Raw genomic sequence first — 22147 nt, 5'->3', positions numbered from 1 at the left:
TTAAAGGGATAGTTCACTTAAAAATGAAAACTCTCTCATCATTTACTCACTCTCATGCCATTCCAGATGGGTATGTCTTTCTGTCTTCTGCTGAACACAAAAAGATTTTTAGAAGAATATCTCAGCTCTGTAGCTCCACACAATGCTAGTGAATGGTGACCAGAACACTGAAGCTCCAAAAAGTACATAAAGGCAGCATAAAAGTAATCCATATGACTCCAGTGCTTTAATCTATGTCAGAAGCAATATTATAAGTGTGGGTGAAACAGATAAATCTATCATTATTTTTTTACTATAAATCTCCACTTTCACATTCTTCTTTTGTTTTTGGCGATTCACATTCTTCATGTGTATCGCTGCGTACTGGGCAGGGAGAAGAACTTTAGTAAAAAAAGACTTAAATATTTATCTGTTTCTCATCCACATCTATCATATTGCTTCAGAAGACATTAAACCACTGCTGTTGTATGGATTACTTTTATGCTGCCTTAATGTGCTTTTTGGAGCTTCAAAGTTCTGGTCACCATTTACTCGCATTGAATGGACTGAGATAAGAGAGCTGAGATATTCTTTTAAAAATCTTTGTTTGTGTTCAGCAGAAGACAGAAAGTCATACACATCTGAGATGGCATGAGGGTGAGTAAATGATGAGAGAATTTTCATTTTTGGGTGAACTATCCCTTTAACAGACTGAATTATTGTATTGATTTTTGATAGATTAAAAAACTATTAGGTTTTGCATATTTTGTTTTGAGGTGAATTTAAAAAAAAAACTGCAAATTATAATAAAATACTTATATATATATTTTTTACCACTTTTATAATTTATTACATTACACAAGCAAAAATGCTTTAACTTGAAAATGCATACTTATATACTTTCTGAGAGTGAAATCCAGAATAATTTTTGGAAAAAGGGAGAATGCAGATTTTCGAGCAAGAGTAGTTTGGCAATATCCACGTATTTAAACAGATGCTTTACTGAGTCAGGGAAAGATTGAACAGCCTGAGGTATGGTATTCTTGCAGTCTGAACTGACTGAAGGGAATTTTATGATAGGTCCAAGAGATGCAGTTACATTATAGAAAGTTTGTCTTTTTTTTTTTTTTTTTTTTGTGCATTTACAATAGACATTTTTAACATAGAAAATTTTACAAATATGATCATTCCATTGAAGGAAAAAAAAAAAAAAAAAAGGAGAAACATTTACGTGGGTAATATTTGGAGACAAATTCCTAACTGGCATCAGGCTCCATTTAATTGTTTTCAGTTAATTCATTATTTTACTCTAATATTATAATAATGGAATGAATACATTATACACATATTAAAATATCACATATGTGAGAAAATGTTTTTCATTTATATAGCACATTAAATATAATATGCTTCTCTGATCTGCTTTATAGCTGCGTCCCAAACCGCTCACTTCTGCACTATTCTACGCCATTTTGTAGTGCGAGTAGTACGTTTAACTGAAAATGCAGCAAAAAGAAGTGTACTTTAAGTACCCGGATGATGCACCTTTTCAACCATCAAAACGGAGTGTGGAATGTTGGACACTTCATGCACTCAGCGCACGCGGCTTGCCGTAGATAGCGGAAGGGGCGGAGTTAACTGGCTGCACTGCTGGTCTGACAAAACAATTGTAAATAATGAAGAATGTACCAGCTAGCGAAACTTCAGTGGACAGAGCACCTCACAAAGGTGAGTTGAATGCTTCACCATCACCCCAAGCTGTGTGAATATGTACGTTGTCTGAGAGACAAGTGTTGAACTGAGGTTGGCTAACGGCTAAAGCTAGTGGCAACTCGTCACATGCGTTTGAAACGTCACTTCCGTCAGCTATTACACGTCGAACGCTATCGTGTAGTAAAAACCGTTAAGTGTTCCATTTGGGACGAAACTACACTTTGAAAATGAGTGGATAGTATATTTTATAAGTGCATAGTATATTTTATAAGTGCATAGTGTGTCGTTTGGGCCTCAGCTCGTATGTTCTGAGTCCACTGGGGTGGGTGGTTGCAGATCCCGTAGCCCCGCCCACCGCCAGCTGCCAGGGAGCGACTGCAAACGTAGTGGTGCTGCTGTTTACTCAGCGTGTCAAATTTCCCACAGCCAAATTCTCCCTCATTATGGGGGACAAGGCGGGTACCCGGTGAGTGTTTCTAACGCTTCAGGCTTAAATAAAATTTGCCCGTTTACATTATTATTATTATTATTATTATTATTATTATTATGAAGCTAACAGCAGGAAATCTAGTATTAGCTGGACGTGGCTGAATAATCTTAGCGTGATGGAGAAACGGCAATTTGCATGCACGTTTATTATAGAAAAATGTTTTATGTTTATGCTATTTTTAAAAATAGCTTTGAAGTATTTTCTAAGGTTTTATTAGAAGAGAATGCATCCTTTGGCACGCTTGTCGGATAGCCTGCCAGCTAACAACAACTGCTCATGCAAAACCAATGCAAATGTCTTTTATTGCTTCTTCTAACAACTTTAGCCATAGTGTCATTGTTATTAGTATTATTATTAAGCATGCACTCGTACTAATCCTGTACTTCGCAAGCAAATTAGATCTCTCTGCATGCCATTTGTTGCATTTCACCATTTGTTTGCACCTCTTGATTGTCTCTGCAAAGCAAAACCAACATGTGCAACATCTGCACCATCTGCTTTACTTTAAACGTATCATTCCCTTCTAGTTTTACACCTGATCAATGTTTTTTATTATTATTATTATTTGCATTGTGGTGTTCTGGTGCTCTGATAATGTCTGTGATTATTCATACACTGACTGATTTGCATCCTTAAAAGGGTATTCAAGAAGTCCAGTCCAAACTGCAAGGTAAAAACTGTTTTCAGGAACTATCTGAAGAATCAGTTTTGGTTTCCACAAGCACAAGTTATTGTTACAGCCTTTATTATTTTACTGTCTCTTTTCATAGGTTACAGTATACCTGGGAAAAAGAGATTTTGTGGATCACCTAGATCACGTGGACCCTGTTGGTGAGTTACTTTATACAGTCAGACTAATTGTTTTTGATTGAAAACCAATGGAGAACTGAAAGTCTTGTAGTGCAAGTTTCTGACATGGAGGATCTTATACTTCTTCTACAGATGGTGTGATCCTGGTTGACCCTGAATATCTCAAAGATAGAAAAGGTGAGCCAGAAAGCATCTTTGAATTCACTGTCTGCAGCACAGAATTCTTTTAGAGAATGTTTTTCCTTGTTTTTGTTATCTTGCCCCACATTAAGTGGTGTCCCACTTGTGTAATTCTGGTAATAATCCAGTGTCCTTAATGTATTCTGCCTTCCAGTGTTTGTCACTCTAACCTGTGCGTTTCGGTATGGCCGCGAGGACCTTGATGTTCTAGGGCTTTCCTTCCGAAAAGATCTATACATCTCTACTTTTCAAGCCTTTCCCCCCATTCCAGAGGAATCCAAGGCCAGCAGTCATCTGCAGGAGAGACTTTTGAAGAAACTAGGCCAGCATGCTTATCCTTTCCATTTCACTGTGGGTGAAAAAAGTTTCTGCTACCTTTTAGAATCTATGCATATGCTGCAGTATACAGTATATATGTAAGTGTTTTTTCACTTTTAGCACTGTGGATCTGTAAAAAGTATCATTAAAAAAAATTCACACTCCAAATAATGTTTTTCTATATTTGTCTGCTAACAATGTCAATGCATGTACATGCATCACAGGAGGTTTATTTCATTGTTGTCATTATGGTTGCTTGACAAAGCCAACATACTGTTTTCTAAAACTTGGTTTAGGGTTTTTTTCAGAATCCCTAAAACCAAGACCAAATTTTCTAACACAACTCTTCTTAGAGCATTAAAGCTACATCCACCAAACTCAACTCAGCAGTTGGCACAGACTTTAAGACTATTTTCACTTAGGCTGGATAACATGACACAAATTACACTACACTACTTTACACTACTTTTAAAATCTGAACAGATTTTAAAATGCTAGGCTTCGGGGGGCCTGGGTAGCTCAGCGAGTATTGACACTGACTACCACCCTTGGAGTCATGAGTTCAAATCCACAAACACCAAAATGTTTTAAATATGTTATAATTTGTATTTTTAGAATGGTTTATTATAGAAGGTCTGGGACAAGGCTAAAAAAAGTAAAATTCATACATACAAGTCATTTGAAAAGTACCACAAACAAATGATGAAGGCATGGTTAAAAGTTTCCAATCCAGTTTTATATGAGACCCTCATAAATCTGTTTGTTTTTATGAAAATCAACCCCTGTTGAAGTTGAAAAGACACCCATATGTGTGCATTTAGTATCTGGTCTATTCTCAACCAGATACTTGGCTATATGGAGTATATAGAGTGTATTTTGAAGTTGGAATGTTTGTGTGTGTTTCAGATCCCACAAAACTTGCCATGTTCAGTCACCTTGCAACCCGGGCCTGAGGACGCAGGAAAGGTATTAACACATACACAACACTTCCAACACAACAAACACATTCTCACACCTTCAGCTTTGTCACCCAATTTTGTCACCCAAAATCTTTTCTCATTTTTGAAGTTTGGACAAACATGTTAATGTGCTTTCTTCACCTCTGTCTGTCTCACTCCAGGCCTGTGGGGTGGATTTTGAAGTCAAGGCTTTCTGTGCCAAATCGATGGAAGATAAGGATCACAAAAGGTTTGCTGGACCAGTAGCCATTTTTTGACTGCTAATTAATCGTGAGTCATTTCCCTTTAAAAGTTTAGACCTTTTTGAAGCTTATTTCTTCTGCTGCAGGAATTCAGTACAGCTGGTTATACGTAAGGTCCAGTACGCCCCTGAAAAACCTGGCCCGCAACCGATGGTGGAGACTACGAGGAGTTTCCTAATGTCAGATCGCTCTCTACACCTGGAAGCTTCACTAGATAAAGAGGTATGATACTGTTAAATGAATAGTTTACCCAAACAATTAATATCCTGTCATAATTTACTCTTCATGTTGTTCCAAACCAGGTTTGTGCGGAATGACTAATTTCACCAATGTTTAAATGTAAATTTTGGAGTCAACTAGTCTAAAAAGTAAGAAACCCTCAGAAAACAGTCTAAATCATTGCGTCCCATTTGAAATACTTAATGTTTTCCAACAGCCAAATCCAACTGAAAAGGGGCATTTATCTGCAACGTGCTTGCCTTGCATTATGATCATTGTACATTAAATACAGAACATGACACTCATTCACTAACTCAACATTTGTGAATACAGGCATACAGTATTTATTGAAAACAATTGAACAAATAGTGCAGGACCAATAGAGCAACCCTAATAGCCTGTTTTAAATGGAATTCACCAAGTAAAATTTACATAACATATTAAAACAGTTAGGCCATTGTTTATAATTAACAGGTAAGCCAAATCTATGAGAGAAAAAAAGTTGTGCGTATTTCACGACATGCATTAGCCTATGATATAATATGAGAGCTGTTCAGTTAAGAACGTTATCCAAGGGCCTGGGTAGCTCAGTGAGTAAAGACGCTGACTACCACCCATGGAGTTCGCGAACTGAATCCCAAGTCGTGCTAAGTGACTCCAGCCAGGTCTCCTAAGCAACACATATTGGCCCGGTTGTTAAGGAGGGTAGAGTCACATGGGGTAACCTCCTCGTGGTCGCTATAATGTGGTTCGCTCTCGGTGGGGCATGTGGTGAGTTGTGCGTGGATGCCGCGGTGGATGGCGTGAAGCATCCACACACGCTATGTCTCCACGGTAACGCGCTCAACAAGCCACGTGATAAGATGTGCGGGTTGACGTTCTCAGATGCAGAGGCAACTGAGATTTGTCCTCCATCACCCGGATTGATGCGAGTCACTATGCCACCACGAGGACTTAGAGTGCATTGGGAATTGGGCATTCCAAAATGAGGAGAAAAAAGGGGAGAAAAAAAAAAAGAACGTTAACCAATAACAGTTACAATGTTAAATAATAGCTAGGATAGAAAAAAATAGGCCTATGAGAAATGTACAATTAACCATAAATATTGTTCTAAACATGACATGCACACAGAATAAAAGATAGTTTAAGCAGTCGGCGCATAGTTGAAAAACAACACTTTCACAACACTTGATCAGCAGGGAAAAATAACTTTGGCATACCTAGCCTAAAATAGTCATTTTCTAGGGTACTTACTGAGAGCATATATTTTTGATGAGCAAAATTAACATGTCAGCATGGTCCGGTGAAAGACGGGACCTGACTCAACTGAGGTGATTATCCTGCACTTGAAAAAGACTGCTCGGCGGGAAAATAACTTGCAAGCACACACAGATTTAAAGTAGAAGCAAATGTGAAATCAACCATAGCGACTTGCAAGCCAGCGTTTCGGAAATTTGCTTCCCGCACCACCACCAAAGTGATTTCCATGGCTACTTTGCTCGTCTTTGAGAGGACATTTTCCTGTGTGCTACGAGTGAGAGAGGGAAGAATCACGTGCGGCCTGAGGTAAAATGATACTTTGTATACATCTGCTTCAGATATCCTCTTTTTTTTAATTATAGTATTATTAATTATATTTAACATGCATCATTAACATGACAGTAATTTAAGCGCATCATTTGTAAAAAAAAAAAAAAAATTATATATAAAGTCCTATGTAAATGTGTAAAAAATTTTGAACAGATTAATAGGGAAAAATATTAATATAATATTATCAATTCCAGTGTTGACTGGCAGCATCAGTACTGTTTAGTCGACTAGCCGACTACTCTTGCACATCCCTACTCCAAACCCATATGACCTTCTTTCATCCGTGGAGCACAAAAGGAAATGCTACATCCTCAGTCACCATCCACTTTTGCTGCATGGAAAAAAGATGCAATGAAAGTGAAAGGTGACTGACAATAAAACACTGCCTTTTGTGTCCTACGGAAGAAAGTCATACGGGTTTGGAACAACATGAAGGTGAGTAAATGATGACAGAACTTTCTTTTTGTTGTTGTTGTGATTTATCCCTTTAAAGCACAGATCGGTTCTTATGTTATGACACAAGTTTTAGAAATGATGGCTTCCCAGCTAAATTTGACATTGCTCTCCTCACAGCTGTATTACCATGGAGAACCCATCAGTGTTAATGTCCACGTCACCAATAACTCAACCAAGACTGTCAAAAGGGTTAAAATATCAGGTGAGAGATTGCCATCTATCCTCACATGACTAACTGAAGTTTATGACATTATTTTCATATCTCTTATTTCCTCTGTGGTCTGTTTACATATTATTACAGTACGGCTTACATATAATATCCTGTCCTTCTCTCTCTCTCTCTCTCTCTAATGACAGTACGACAGTGTGCTGATATCTGTCTCTTCAGCACAGCGCAGTATACATGTCCAGTGGCTCAAATAGAGGCAGAGTAAGTTTCTTTCATTCTGTCTTTTTGGAGTGTCTCAAAAAATATAAAAAAATAAAAAAATGCTGTTTGGGATTAATTTAGCTTTTCTATTTAAACTTAATTTATGTAATTTTCATTTAAGATGCATAGTTAAAGGAATAGTTCTCCCAAAATGACAATTCTTTTATCATTTACTCACCATTGTGTTGTTTTAAACCTTTATGGGTTTCTTTCTTCCATGGAGCACAAAAGGAGATGTTAGGCAGAATGTGCTCCACGGATGAAAGAAGGTCATCCTTTAAACAATGCAAGTGAATGTCCTCCATTTTTTTGATGGTCCAAAATGCATATTTAGGGTGCATCAAAATAATCCACACGACTCCAGTCAACAAATACATTTCTTCTGAACCCAAACGATTGATAATTTTTAGAAACAAAACAATACTTATATACTTTTTAACTACAAATGTTCGCTTCCGTACATCTCTGTGACGCACGCTCATGAGAGGGATGACATAAGCTCGTTGGTAAGGTCACGCGTGGAGGAGGCGGCAGGAAGTGCGTCATTGTTTATGTTGTTTTTTTTTTTTATTATTATTATTTGGAAATTATTTTTATTTTTTATTATTTTGAAATTGTTTTGGACTGTTTTGGTTTGTGAACAGTGCTTGGTCTGTGGTCTGTGCAAGTTTCTCTTGTAAACAATGACAGGCTTTCTGCCTCCTCCTCCACGCGTGACCTTACCCACGAGCTTACGTCATCCCTATCATGAGTGCGCGTCACAGAGATGTACGGAAGCGAACATTTGTAGTTATAAAGTATATAAGTATTATTTATTTTTTTCTAAAAATAATCAATCGTTTGGGTTCAGGAGAACTTTATTTGTCGGCTGGAGTCATGTGGATTATTTTGATGCACCCTAAATATGCATTTTGGACCGTCAAAAAATGGAGGACATTCACTTGCATTGTTTAGAGGAGGAGGCCTGAAATGAAATCCTAAAAGTCTTAAATTCTGTTTTGATGAAGAAAGAAACTGAGATACATCTTGGATGGCCTGCGGGGTGAGTAAATTATCAGCAAATTTTCATTTTTGGGTGAACTATTCCTTTAAACTTTCACTGAATTGAAAAAGACAATGAAAAGGAATGGTGACTGAGTCTGTCAGTCTCTAACATTTCGCCTTTTGTGTAGAAACTTTACAATAAGGTTCCACTTGTTAACTAACAATGAACAGTACTTCAGCATCTTGGTTAATGTTAATTTCATCATCATACTCTTCATTTATTTATTTTTTTAAATTTGTATTTGTTAACATTAGTTAATGCACTGTTAACTAATAATGAACACTTGTGTTTTTATTAACTAAGATTAAAAAATGCTTTAAAAAAATGTATTGTTCATTGTTTGTTCATGATACCTAATGCATTAACTAACGTTAAAGAATGGAAGCTTATTGTAGTGTTACCCATATGTGTTTGGAACTACATGAGGGTGAGTAAATGATGACAGAATTTTCATTTTTGGGTGAACTATCCCTTTAAGATCTACAGATCTAGATTGTAGATCAAATAATACAATACGGTTTTCCAAACTGGGTGTTCAGAAACTCTCATTGGGAAAACAAACATGCTCAAAAGGTCATTTTTAGAGCAAACTTGATCTCATTTGTCTTCTCCAGTCTGTTTAGTGACTTTATGATGTTTACCTGATCTCCTCTGATCTAACTGTTTTCTGCAGTGATCAGGTGGCATCCAGCTCAACATTTTGTAAAGTGTACACACTCACGCCCACCCTCAACAACAATCGGGAGAAGAGAGGCCTAGCACTGGACGGAAAACTCAAACACGAGGACACCAACCTAGCGTCCAGCACAATGTAAGTGTTTAGCTTTAAATTTCGGGGATATTTTTGTCAATTTTGGTGTAATTTTTGCGGTCTGTTAGTCAGTCCCTGTTAATTTCCAGCACTACTGGCATTGTATCTTTCTAAAGTATTTAAAAAATGTGTTTTAGACAAAGTAGTAAGTAAACAAGATATCCCCACATATATGTCAAACTACATTGTGTTAATGTTTGACACAATTAAAACATTGCCTACTTTAAAACAAGTGAAGTTTGCTCAGTGGTTAAACATGTTCAGATGGTTCCCTCTTACCTGAATGAATGGCTCCTTCCCAGAATTAAATGAAATATGCTGAAAATCACCGTATTACAGTTCTTGTATAGTGACAGGGCTGAGAGTCTTGGAGAAACTAGAGAAGAGAGGACACCGGCAGCAGTTTATGCATGCTGCTTGGATACAATGTGATTTTTCTCCAATGAGGGAGAGGAGGGGGTGGGAAAGGTCCTCATGGGGATTTGTTGGATGATGAATTACACTACAGCACTGATATTATTGTGAGGCTGTGAGCAGATAGTGTCAATCAATGCATTGTAGAAAACAGGGACCATTAATGTAAAATTTTCCTAACAAGCAGCCATATTTTTTAAATCAAGTCCAAAAAACCGGAACCAGCGACCCGTGATTTTTTTTTCAAGTCCAAAGCGGACTTGGCAACTCTCCCGCTTTGTCTTTGCTAATGTAATGAGAGCAATAGACCATCTGCTAGTGCTATTACCGCCTAGTGGCATCTTCATATTAAAGAGCACCTATTATGGTTTTTCAACTATTACCTTTCATGTAGTGTGTTATATAGCTGTTTGTTAATGTAAAAAAGTCTGCAAAGTTTCAAAAATCAAAGTGCACAACAAATGGAATTATTGACTCCCAAAAGAAAGAACCGATTCTGAACACCTGAAACGAGTCGTTAGTAATTCCAGACTTACTTCCTGTACTAATCTATGTAATTTGGTGACAAAAAACCCGCCTCTGGTCTTCATTGGCTGCTCGCGAACAGCTTTGACCCGCCCTCAAACACTACACTAAGCGGTAGACCAATCACAACAGACTGGGACATCTGACCAATCAGAGCAGAATAGGCTCTCTGAAAGGAGGAGTTTAGAATGAATCCTTTAGAACGGATCATTGAACGAGTCGTTTTTGACACTGGGGAAAAAAAGGTAATGCTGCAATTTAAATTATGAGAAAATTAAAGTGTTTTTTGACCTTGGATGCATGTAAATCTATTGTATGAGACCTCTAAAACAAAATTAGGCACGTTTAAAAACAATAATAGGTGCTCTTTAAGGTGATGGCAGGTTTAAAGGTTTAAAAACCTATTGCAACAAAAATGAAATATTTTTAAGATTATTTTTATTTTATTTTTAGGTTTTTTTCAGAGCCATGAAAATGCAGTTTAGTTTAGTTTCATTTTTTTTATTTCAGTTTACGAAAATGTTTTTTTACATTTTAGTTTTTGTTTTCGTTTACGATAATAACCTTGGTTCTGATGCATCATATTTTATACTAAACCTGTTTTACTTAATGTATATGAATCCATGTGTTTTGTGTAGTGTACCTTGTGTTATATCATCCAGGAATTAAAAAAAGAAAAGCTTGATTTGGTTATATTGTTAATATAAAGACCGAAAACACTGGACAAATCTCTTTACATCTCTCTTGCAAGAAAACACAGATTCTATATTCCAAAATGCATCAAAAACATGAAAGGAACATAATGAAAGAGTTATGAAAAACTAGGTAAATAAGTGCCTTAACAGCGTTAAATATAGAACGAATACAGAATAAATGTTTGTTGAACTGCACCGCCTACTGTACAGGGGTGAAATTGTTTTTCATTTTATTTGTTTTGCTCTCCGTGTGAATAGATCTTTCGTCAGCAGTTTGTCTCACAAGTTTGTCTTGGATTTGGTCTGAACAGGCCTTTACTCAGAAATGTGTCACATTATGGAAGTAAATTGGGTTGCAAATGCCATTTCATGTTCATTAGAACTCTCCAGAGGACAAGAGGGGTTGTGGTAAGCAGACTGACTGATTTTTGTTTGTTTGGGTTCTGCAGTGTGAAGGATGTGAGTAATAAGGAGGTTCTGGGAGTCCTGGTGTCATATCGGGTCAAAGTCAAGCTGGTGGTCTCCCGCGGAGGGTGAGTCATGTGTTATATCACTCCTGCTTCCTCCTACAGTCACGCACTTGGAAACATTTGTGATTAGTGTGTAATCTTCCCCAGATATTAATGACTGTTAGGTTTTGTTGTTGTTTTGAGAGTATATTTATCAGCCCTTTTATGTCTCATGTACTGTAGTTCATTTTGTGTGTGTGTGTACATACACAAATCACCCCAGTCACATGCAACATCAAATTAGGATTCACCTGCCTATGCTGTGTGTGTGTCACCTGCGCAAATTCTCTATTAAAATAGAGTAGTTAAAGGGATAGTTCACCCAAAAATGAAAATTCTCGGATCATTTTCTCTTATTACTTTTTTCTGCCATGGACCACAAAAGGAGAAAATGTGAAGAAGTGTATGGTGCTTTTGCGTCCTCTTTGAAGTATGAAAACCTTAGTCACCGTGCATTGAAATTATATGTAAAACAATGACCAGTACAGTTATTTTGATATTTTTTCTTTGTTCCACGGAAAAAAGAAAGTCATACAGGTTTGGAATTTTTTTTGAACATTTTTAAAGTGAACTATCCCTTAAAGGGGTTTGGTTTGTGTAGATTTGGTTTTGCAAGATTTTGAGAGAGCCTTGTTATATAGATTCCCTCCCTAAACCCTCGCCTCTCTGTGCTGCTTCGTTCAGGTTTTTGAATAATTTTGTCAATCTCCCATTGTTTTATCTCTCTTTTTTTCTCTGTGTATCTGTTTCCTTCTCCTCCATCTGTCTGTTGCATCAGGCTTTTAAGCAGCTTGCTGGAGAGGTAAATACATCCAATGTGCAGTCTGGTGGCTTGCTGTAGTGCCTCTATGTTTGCCGTAAAAAGGAGATTTGCATGGTGTTCAGCGCTCTGCTCATCTTTACCCTGATGTTTCCTGTCTGCTAACTCTAGCTTTAGAGCACTAACCTCAATACACACATTTTATGTGTGGTTCTCGCTCCCGGTGGGGCACGTGGTGAGTTGTGCATGGATGCTGTGGAGAATAACGTGAGCCTCCACACGCGCTAGGTCTCCACGGTAACGCGCTCAACAAGCCACGTGATAAGATGCGCGGATTGACGTCTCGGACGCAGAGGCAACTGAGATTCATCCTCTGCCACCCGGATTGAGTCACTACGCCACCACAAGGATTTAGAGCACATTGGGAATTGGGCATTCCAAACTGGGGAGAAAAAAAATAAATAAAAATACACACATTTTATGGCCACATACACACTGAAGAGATTTAGGATTGACAGCTGTATTTAAATGCTGTTTAGCGGTTTGTGTGTATGGAATACAGAGTAACTGCTGAAATTGCATTTATTTACACAGTAATAACCATAGCAACGCTTCATGTGTAGCTGCTGTGAACAGCTACACAAAGTTAATTTTTAGTTAACTGCCATCAACAGATGCTCCATGTTTTGTTTATGCTCATTAAAGCCACAACTAAGCAAGTACGTGAATGCAGATGCTTCTAGCTACACAAGCTTGATTTTTCATTCCACAATGTGTCAGACCGCAATTCATAACACAGCGTCAGAATGCGTTGCATTCTTAACGTTACCACAAGAGGAGCTATAGTGGACATTAGTATGAACTGTCCGTTTCTACGGTGGGTAAGAAGTCAGCTAGCCTACTATCATGGCAGAGCAACAGTTTGAACAGAAGATTGCAGAGCAAGTAAGCTAAGATAATACAGTGCATCCGGAAAGTATTCACAGCGCTTCACTTTTTCCACATTTTGTTATGTTACAGCCTTATTCCAAAATGGATTAAATTCATTATTTTCCTCAAAATTCTACAAACAATACCCCATAATGACAACGTGAAAGAAGTTTGTTTGAAATCTTTGCAAATTTATTAAAAATAAAAAACGAAAAAAATCACATGTACATAAGTATTCGCAGTCTTTGCTCAATACTTTGTTGAAGCACCTTTGGCACCAATTACAGCCTCAAGTCTTTTTGAGTATGATGCTACAAGCTTGGCACACCTATTTTTGGGCAGTTTCTCCCATTCTTCTTTGCAGGACCTCTCAATCTCCATCAGGTTGGATGGGGAGCGTCGGTGCACAGCCATTTTCAGATCTCTCCAGAGATGTTCAATCGGGTTCAAGTCTGGGCTCTGGCTGGGCCACTCAAGGACATTCACGGAGTTGTCCCGGAGCCACTCCTTTGTTATCTTGGCTGTGTGCTTAGGGTCGTTGTCCTGTTGGAAGATGAACCTTCGCCCCTGTCTGAGGTCCAGAGCACTCTGGAGCAGATTTTCATCAAGGATGTCTCTGTACATTGCTGCATTCATCTTTCCCTCGATCCTGACTAGTCTCCCGGTTCCTGCCGCTGAAAAACATCCCCACAGCATGATGCTGCCACCACCATGCTTCACTGTAGGGATGGTATTGGCCAGGTGATGAGCGGTGCCTGGTTTCCTCCAGGCATGACGCTTGCCATTCAGGCCAAAGAGTTCAATCTTTGTTTTATCAGACCAGAGAATTTTGTTTCTCATTGTCTGAGAGTCCTCCAGGTGGGCTGTCATGTGCCTTTTACTGAGGAATGGCTTCCTTCTGGCCACTCTACCATACAGGCCTGATTGGTGGAGTGCTGCAGAGATGTTTGTTCTTCTGGAAGGTTCTCCTCTCTCCACAGAGAAACGTAATTCAAGTAATTCAATTTACTTGAATTAGCACCGAAATCTCAAAAACTTTTGGTCAAGATTACAATCAGATCATATTTTAAATCAGCAGTAAAATCTGACAATACTGGTATCATAAATTATGCTTCTTTACCTCATATCACGCTAAAAATCAAAATTTTGAATCTTGTATTGCTAATGCGCATGCGCATTCTATAGTTGATTGACAGGCGATGTCTGTATCTAAAAGGTGATTGGCTGTTTTAACTGTAAGGCAGGACTTCCTTTCTACATCTGTGACCGTTGGGCGTTCCAATTTCTCCCATTCATTTTAATAGAAGTAGCCCGTCTCTGCTAAATAATCTCTAGTAAAGCCAATATATTGGTCTACCTCTAGTATTTACCTGCAGTGTGTATGTGGCCTATTCAGTATGAACCCAAAGTCTGAGCTAACACTCACCTTAAGTATTTAAAATTATGGCAGTGTCGGTTTTGTTTTTTTCTCTTTTTCAGAGACGTCTCAGTGGAACTGCCATTTGTCTTGATGCATCCAAAACCCACAGACTCCACCCTTTCCCATTCAACCTCAGGTACAAATTAAACAATGATCAAACACAAACCACATCATTCATCACATGTAATTGTCAAAATAGTAACAATACAGAATTAAATTGACTTCATTTATGGGCCAATAGCCTCTTAAACTGCCTACATATGTGTTGAATCTTTGTCTAAATACATTATAGGATGATAAATTCATTATTGGCTCAGTGTTCCAGTCGCTTAGATAAAACATATAATGTTCAGCTTATAAAAAGTACTCTAATACTGTTCCCCCCCTCCACTTTTCTTTTAACAGCTACTCTAATGTTGGATCCACCGATTGACACTAACTTGATAGAGTTTGACACAAAGTGAGACAGACGTTTAATTTCCTGAGTTAAAATGTGTCCGCAACAAACGTACTATTCATATGTAAATGATCCATGTATTTTTCTCTTGTTCTAAGATTTGTTTTCTGTGTTACTTTTTCTAACAGCAGTTTAACACCAGAAGATGACATTGTATTTGAGGACTTTGCCCGCTTGCGGTTAAAAGGAGTAATCGACAAGGAGGAGGACTGCTGAACTTGCCCTGTGCCCTTTTTAATATCTAATTCAGAAAGAACAGAAGCTCTTCACATCTTAATAGACATCACATGATGCGCAGAATCAATTGTCTCTCTATGGGCACAACAATTAAATAATTCTTCTCATCTCATTGAGCTTGTCACAGTATTTGGACATTTTGTGGAAAAGTGGAGAAGTAAGCTAATCATAGAGGAGATCCCAGGGAATTACATTCATTTTTGCATATTCATATGGTAACATTCTCTCATATTGTGCCAACTGTTATGTTAAAGGGATAGTTCACCCAAAAATGAAAATTCATCATTTACTCATTCTCATCATTTAGTCACTCCGATTTGACTGTCTTTATTCCATGGAACACAAAAGGAGATGTTAGGCAGAATGTTAGCCACAGTCACCATTCACTGCATCTTTTTTCCATACACTAAACGTGGGTGGTGACTTAGACTGTCATTCTGCCTAGCATCTTGTTCTGTGAATGAAAGAAAGTCCTACGGGTTTAAACCAACATGAGGGTGATTAAATGATAACAGAATTTTCAATTTTGGGTGAACTAGCCTTTTAAGAAATACAAGCTGAATTTCAATTTTTAAGAGCCTCTGTATTTATTACTTTACAAAGACAGTCATGCTTTTCCTGTGATTTCTGTAAAGTAGCCCCCTGTGCATTACAGTTATGGACGGTTTCAGTGACATGGGCTGTGCATGTTTCTCAGTGCTACTGTTAGGATAATATGTGACTGAACACATACTGTTCATATAGGTTGTAAATATATGAAAGTGCTGCTTTTGATCTGTTCATTTTATCTTTTAAAGCTGAATTTTTATTTAATTTTTAAAATAAAAACAAAGAAAAATAACATGACTGTTTCATTGAATAATAAGGATGCTAAAGGGATATGAATTATGAAAGGGATAGTTCTCTTAAATTTTTTTACTATAAATCTACACTTTCAAACAGCCCTCCTAAGTGCTCCTCTTCTAAGATTTATGTTTTAGGTGATTCATATTCTCCGTGCATATCACCACCTACTGAGCAGGGAGAACTTATAGTAAAAAAGGACTTAAATATTGTTCTGTTTCTCACCCACACTTATCATATCACTTCTGAAAACTTGGATTTACCGACTGGAGTCAAATGGATTCTTTTTATGCTGCATTTATATGCTTTTGGGAGCTTCAATGTTGTAGTCACAATTCACTTACACTGAATGGACCTACAGAGCTGAGATATTCTTCTAAAAAAATGTTTGTGTTCTGCAGAAGAAAGAAAGTCATACACATCTGGGACGGCATAAGGGTGAGTAAAAATGAGAGATTTTTCATTTTTGGGTGAACTAGCCCTTTAAAAATAAACTTTATTACTGAACGTTTTAAAAAGAAAGTGTTTACTCAGGTATTATTTAACCGTTTTCTCTCATTTCTGAAATGCTTATACTAAAACAGTTCCCTAGAGTGTAGATAACCCTTCAAAAACAGCCTAAAATTACATTTACAAGAAAAGGTCTGTAAAAGTATGTTTTAAGAAGGAGGGTGCTGATCTTTAGCATCGGTGGGTTTGATATCTGAGGTAATGTTGGGTGGATATGGTGGACGAGATCCGCCACGGGGACGCCTCTTCAGTCGACCAGCCAGACGCTGCCATCTGGTGTACAAAAACAGAACAAACTGAACTACTGTATTTCAATGATGTAGGTTCAGTTCCATTTAAGAATCAACTTAGCTGTAAAGAGTTTTTCAAAAATGCGATACTGCATGCCATGAATATTACAAAATGTTCCTTTCACCTTTCTTGTATTGCATTGTGCCTATTAATCCTCTCTGCCTCCTGTTTTTTCTCCTCTAACCAGCGGTCTAGAAGCTGCTCCTTTTGTAGGTTTGTGGCAGTGAGCTCCTCCCTCAATGCCCTGTGCTCCAGTCTCAGCACTGTCAGTTCTTTTGATTGACACTCCAGTTTATACTCGTATGCTTCTAGATCAGCCTTCAGTGAACAAGCTCCCTGGGCCAACAGGACCGCTTCAGTCCTGTAGCGGGCAACTCTACAGCAGTAAGATGTAGAACTCAATAAAGACCGCTTGTTTTAATGATTTCATGATCATTTTTAAGATGTCATTGTATGTTGACCTACTGGGAGTGACAATATTGTAACTCCGCCTCCTTCAGGTATAGTCTGCTGGTCAGCTCTGAGACTCTCTGCTTCATCTTAAGAAGAAAATCACCAACACACAGTTGCAGTGGAAGTGTATTTTATGGTTAGTAGTGACAGACTAACTTTATCGGCCAGGCTGGTTAAACAGCCGGAATTTGACCATTTTGGGTTTATTGCAAACAGTGTTGTGTAGATTACTTCTGAAAGTAATCTAGTACTGATTACAATTACACAACTAAAATTGTAATCAGTAACCTAATCTTTTAGATGGCCCTTTAAAGGTAATCTAATCTTTAGCTCTGATGAATCTCAGTTTAAATGTATTGAGGATGAATTTACACTCCACAAACACAGATTTATAAAATGTAATGTAATCTATATTGCAAATTACGTGTTATCTAATTGCACACACCAGATTACATGCAGTCCATTATCCGACACTGATCGTAAATTAAACTGTTACTTTCATCTCAGCAATTTTATGTACATCTCATTTGCTGTCATTAAGTTGTATTACAGTTGAAGTCAAAAGTTTATATACACCTTAACCAAATACATTTAAACTCAGTTTTTCACAATTCCTGACATTTAATCATCGGTCAGTTAGGATCACTACTTTATTTTAATAATGTAAAATTTTAGAATAATAGTAGAGAAAATTATTTATTTCAGCTTTTATTTCTTTCATCACATTCCTAGTGGGTCAGAAGTTTACATACACTTTGTTAGTATTTGGTAGCATTGCCTTTAAATTGTTTAGCTTGGGTCAAACATTTTAGGTAGCCTTCCACAAGCTTCTCACAATAAATTGCTGGAATTTCAGCCCATTCCTCCAGACAGAACTGGTGTAACTGAGTCAGGTTTGTAAGCCTCCTTGCTCGCACATGCTTTTTCAGTTCTGCCCACAAATTTTCCATCGGATTGAGGTCAGGGCTTTGTGATGGCCACTCCAATACCTTGACTTTGTTGTCCTTAAGCCATTTTTCCACAACTTTGGAGGTATTCTTAGGGTCATTGTCCATTTGGAAGACCCATTTGCGAACTAGCTTTAACTTCCTGGCTGATGTCTTGAGATGTTGCTTCAATATATCCACATAATTTTCCTTCCTAATGATGCCATCTATTTTGAGCAAAGCACCCCCACAACATGATGCTGCCACCCCCATGCTTCACGGTTGGGATGGTGTTCTTCAGCTTGCAAGCCTCACCCTTTTTCCTCCAAACATAATGATTGTCATTATGGCCAAACAGTTAAATTTTTGTTTCATTAGACCAGAGGACATTTCTCCAAAAAGTAAAATCTTTGTCCCCATATGCACTTGCAAACTGTAGTCTGGCTATTTTATGGCAGTTTTGGAGCAGTGGCTTCTTCCTTGCTGAGCAGCCTGTCAGGTTACGTCAATATAGGACTTATTTTACTGTGGATATAGATACTTGTCCACCTGTTTCCTCCAGCATCTTCACAAGGTCCTTTGCTCTTGTTCTAGGATTGATTTGCACTTTTCACACCAAACTACGTTAATCTCTAGGAGACAGAATGCATCTACTTCCTAAGCAGTATGATGGCTGCGTGGTCCCATGGTGTTTATACTTGCATACTATTGTTTGTACAGATGAACGTGGTACCTTCAGGTGTTTGGAAATTGCTCCCAAGGATGAACCAGAATTGTGGAGGTCCACAATTTTTTGTCTGAGGTCTTGGCTGATTTATTTTGATTTTCCCATGATGTCCAGCAAAGAGGCACGGAGTGTGAAGGTAGACCTTAAAATACATCCACAGGTACACCTCCAATTGACTCCAATTAGCCTATCTGACATTAATTGCCTAAAGGCTTGACATAATTTTCTGGAATTTTCCTAGCTGTTTAAAGGCACAGTTAACTTAGTGTATGTAAACTTCTGACCCACTGGAATTGTGATATAGTCCATTAAAAGTGAAACAATCTGTCTGTAAACAATTGTTGGAAAAATTACTCATGTCATGCACAAATTAGGTGTCCTAAATGACATGCCAAAACTAGTTTGCTATATTTGAAATCTGTGGAATGGTTAAAAAATTAGTTTTATTGGTCTTAAGGACACATCCATCTGCTGGCAATGCCATACTGAAGATGGAGACACCATCCATGTTTTTTGGGGGTGCCTTAAGATCCAAGAATTTTGGCTGAAGGTGCAAAGTTTTGTGTGTGATGTGTTGGGCACTCAGGTCTCGTTCTGCCCCAGACTCTGTATTTTGGGAGATAGGGAGGTCATGGATTTGGTAGATAAGTACATGAAGGACTGGGTTTTGACCAGTGTGATGATTGGTAGGCAGGTTATTTTGAGGAGTTGGAAGTCGGATGGAGCACCCTCCGGAGTGGTGCGCGGAGATGGGGAGGGTGGCTGCCTTCGAGGAGGGGTCGAGCATTAGGATGGGGGTTAGGGAATCTTACAATAAGAAATGGGGCAATTAGTTAGCATATTTGAGGGAATCTCGAGGTGGGGCAGTGGAGGAAGTAATTTAGAATTTATTATTATTATTTTTTTTTTATTATACTTGATTATTGTATGTTATTTTGTGTTGTTGTTTTAGTTTTGTGTGTGTGTGTGTCTATATTCTATTGACCACAGGGGTGTTCGTGGGGGGGGGGGGGGGTCAGGGTGGGTTGAGAGTTTGGTAGGGGGAGGGGATATAGTGGGGGTTTAATGTTTAAAGTGTTTGATTCATTATATAGATGATGTTGTATTTTTTGTGTTAATTTATGAATCAATAAAAATGTTAATAACAAAAAAAAAAAAAAAAAAAATAATAATTTGTTTTAATGATTTCAACCTAAGTGTATGTAAACTTCTGACTCCAACTGTATGTATATATCAGCATTGTATCAGCCATCAGACACTCTGCTCTCTAGATTTGGGTATCAGTCTTTGAAAACCCCATATCAGTCGACCGCTAATTGTTGAAAATGCAAAAAAAAAATAAATAAATAAAAATAACAAATCTGAAATAAACAGTTGATGTGATCAGAGATAGAATGATAAAGTAAAAAGCAAACAAACTAATTTCTCAAAAAACTTTTTAAATTTAAGTTACTACCATGCTATGCATTAAACATGGAGTTTTGTGTAATGTGTTCAGCTCTAGATCTGGTGAGGAAAATATCTTTTTTTGTATATTAAGACTTCAAAAGTACAACTGTCATCAATTAAGTTAATCAGTGATGTTTATGGTTCTGAATATTTCTCTCACCTGTTCATTTAGAAACTCTACTTCATTCACTCGCAGGTAAAGGGTGCCACTTTCATCTGGCCATCTAGATCTTTCATCTTCTTTAGAACTGATTCAAAGTATAACAGCAAACAACGGCATGTAAGGCAAGACCATAACGCTTGAAGGAATATTCCGGATTCAATACAAGTTAAGCTAAATTGACAGCATTGTGGTATAATGCTGATTACTGCAAAAATGTATTTCGACTCGTCTCTCATTTTTCTTAAAAAATTACAATTAAAAACAAAATTCTTGGTTACAGTGAGGCACTTACAATGAAAGTGAATGGGGCCAATCAGTAAATGTTAAAATACTCACTGTTTCAGAAGTATAGCCACAAGACAAATATGCAAGTTAAACAATATGCGAGTTAACATGATTTTACAGTGATAAAATAACATACTAAACTTTTCTGAGTAGTTATATCCAATTTTACAATTCCTTTGCAATGACTACTGCCATAATACCATAAGCCATAAACAACAGTACAAATGATTGAAACATCTTTACAGCTCAAATAATACACATTTTTTAACGGAAAAACAATGTAAGTACTTTTATAAAATGATAAGCCTCAAAATTCTGAGGGATGAGTCAAAATAAATTTTTGTGGTAATCAACATTATGCCACAAATGCTGCTGACTGAGCTTAACTTGTACTGAACCCAAAATATTCCCTAAATATAGATAATACTTAACTAATTTCAACTCTTTCAATAAGTAAACAAATACAAACTTATAATAATAATAAAAAAAAAAAAAAAAAGCATTTTGTGCCCTACCTGCACCTCTCCTCCCAGAGTTTAATGTGAAAGTCCAGCATCTCCTCCAAACTGGCAACTGTTAGGGTGCAGGGCATTTGTGCATCCATTATTGAGAGAATAGTTTTTGCGTCTTTGTATAAAATTTACACTCTCTATAATGATACTCACCCTTGTCAAAGAGTCCCGAGAAAGAATCTCTCTGCCTAAAGTCTCTGTTATACAGCTCTGCTCGCACGTGACTTTTCCAAGACTCCATAATCTGGTTTGGAGCTCAAACTACCAATTTCACACTCTTTTCTAATGTATTTTCCGACAGGTTTTTAATCTTAAATATTGAGTCCAGCTATAAACAACTCATTATTGCCAGAAACTTCCTCCAGATCGTGCGCAAATAGCAATAACTACTGATTAAACACCATCCATGTTTTGTTTTCTGTGGCAGGCGGCAGGATTCGCGTTCCATTTAAAACGAGTATTTTGACCTTCTGCGGCTGCCGTACTCTAGCTCCATAACTGTTATATGTGATTAGTTTCAGTGGAAAATCTAGTCAAATTTAGCCTTCTGGCTGTAGTCGAGATGTAAGTATCTTTGAATTATTTTATGAACGATTAGCTGTTATCTTACTTGTGTTTATCAAATTGTCATGCTGTACTGCAGTCGATAAGAGGTTAGCGCTGTCTTAATTTGTTTTTACACATCTCTCTGTAGGTTGTGTGGTTGGAATGGCTAATGACAGGTTGAGAGCACTGGAGGCTGTTGAGAAAGAGATCGCTTTAGTGCTGCAGAGAAAAATTGTTGTAGTATAATCAGCAG

General features: G+C 37.6%; 2 protein-coding genes across 5 annotated transcripts; one reads left to right on the top strand and one right to left on the bottom strand.

Annotated features, from left to right (window-relative positions):
- Nucleotides 1–1902: 1902 nt before the first annotated feature.
- Nucleotides 1903–16030, top strand: arrb2a (arrestin, beta 2a). Of its 4 annotated transcripts, none has more exons than XM_051684648.1 (16): nucleotides 1903–2158; nucleotides 2822–2852; nucleotides 2953–3013; nucleotides 3125–3169; nucleotides 3327–3523; nucleotides 4397–4456; nucleotides 4611–4678; nucleotides 4778–4913; nucleotides 7074–7158; nucleotides 7314–7386; nucleotides 9105–9242; nucleotides 11326–11409; nucleotides 12164–12187; nucleotides 14555–14631; nucleotides 14901–14955; nucleotides 15084–16030. In XM_051684648.1, the coding sequence occupies exons 1-16, from the start codon at nucleotides 2136–2138 to the stop codon at nucleotides 15166–15168; spliced, it is 1242 nt and encodes a 413-aa protein (XP_051540608.1). In that variant the 5' UTR covers nucleotides 1903–2135; the 3' UTR covers nucleotides 15169–16030. The 4 variants fall into 4 exon arrangements, with proteins under 4 accessions (XP_051540608.1, XP_051540610.1, XP_051540607.1 ...); XM_051684647.1 differs by having other exon boundaries at nucleotides 1910–2158; nucleotides 15081–16030; XM_051684650.1 differs by lacking the exon at nucleotides 12164–12187 and having other exon boundaries at nucleotides 1906–2158.
- Nucleotides 16031–16482: 452 nt separating this feature from the next.
- Nucleotides 16483–21817, bottom strand: si:ch1073-143l10.2 (uncharacterized protein LOC565165 homolog). Its single transcript, XM_051684654.1, has 6 exons — nucleotides 21502–21817; nucleotides 21352–21409; nucleotides 20549–20636; nucleotides 17299–17372; nucleotides 16958–17209; nucleotides 16483–16815 (listed from the first exon to the last, which is right to left on the bottom strand). Exons 1-6 carry the CDS (start codon nucleotides 21587–21589, stop codon nucleotides 16692–16694), a joined length of 684 nt encoding a protein of 227 aa, XP_051540614.1. The 5' UTR covers nucleotides 21590–21817; the 3' UTR covers nucleotides 16483–16691.
- Nucleotides 21818–22147: the final 330 nt, after the last annotated feature.

Source organism: Myxocyprinus asiaticus, chromosome 42 (assembly GCF_019703515.2).
Source record: "Myxocyprinus asiaticus isolate MX2 ecotype Aquarium Trade chromosome 42, UBuf_Myxa_2, whole genome shotgun sequence".
In the NCBI taxonomy this organism is placed as follows: domain Eukaryota; kingdom Metazoa; phylum Chordata; class Actinopteri; order Cypriniformes; family Catostomidae; genus Myxocyprinus; species Myxocyprinus asiaticus.
The sequence above is the reverse complement of the archived record's forward strand: the minus strand, read 5'-3'. Positions and strand labels throughout refer to the sequence as shown.

What these genes read in the sequence shown, in the direction of transcription:
- arrb2a (XM_051684647.1), top strand. Translation starts at nt 2,136, where the DNA reads ATGGGGGACAAGGCGGGTACCCG. An exon ending in GAAGATAAGGATCACAAAAG is followed by an intron (nt 4,679 to 4,777) that starts GTTTGCTGGACC and finishes CTTCTGCTGCAG; the next exon opens with GAATTCAGTACAGCTGGTTA. An exon ending in AAGCTTCACTAGATAAAGAG is followed by an intron (nt 4,914 to 7,073) that starts GTATGATACTGT and finishes CTCTCCTCACAG; the next exon opens with CTGTATTACCATGGAGAACC.
- si:ch1073-143l10.2 (XM_051684654.1), bottom strand. Translation starts at nt 21,589, where the DNA reads ATGGAGTCTTGGAAAAGTCACGTGCGAGCAGAGCTGTATAACAGAGAC. An exon ending in CTCTGGGAGGAGAGGTGCAG is followed by an intron (nt 20,637 to 21,351) that starts GTAGGGCACAAA and finishes ACTTTGAATCAG; the next exon opens with TTCTAAAGAAGATGAAAGAT. An exon ending in TTACAATATTGTCACTCCCA is followed by an intron (nt 17,210 to 17,298) that starts GTAGGTCAACAT and finishes TTACTGCTGTAG; the next exon opens with AGTTGCCCGCTACAGGACTG.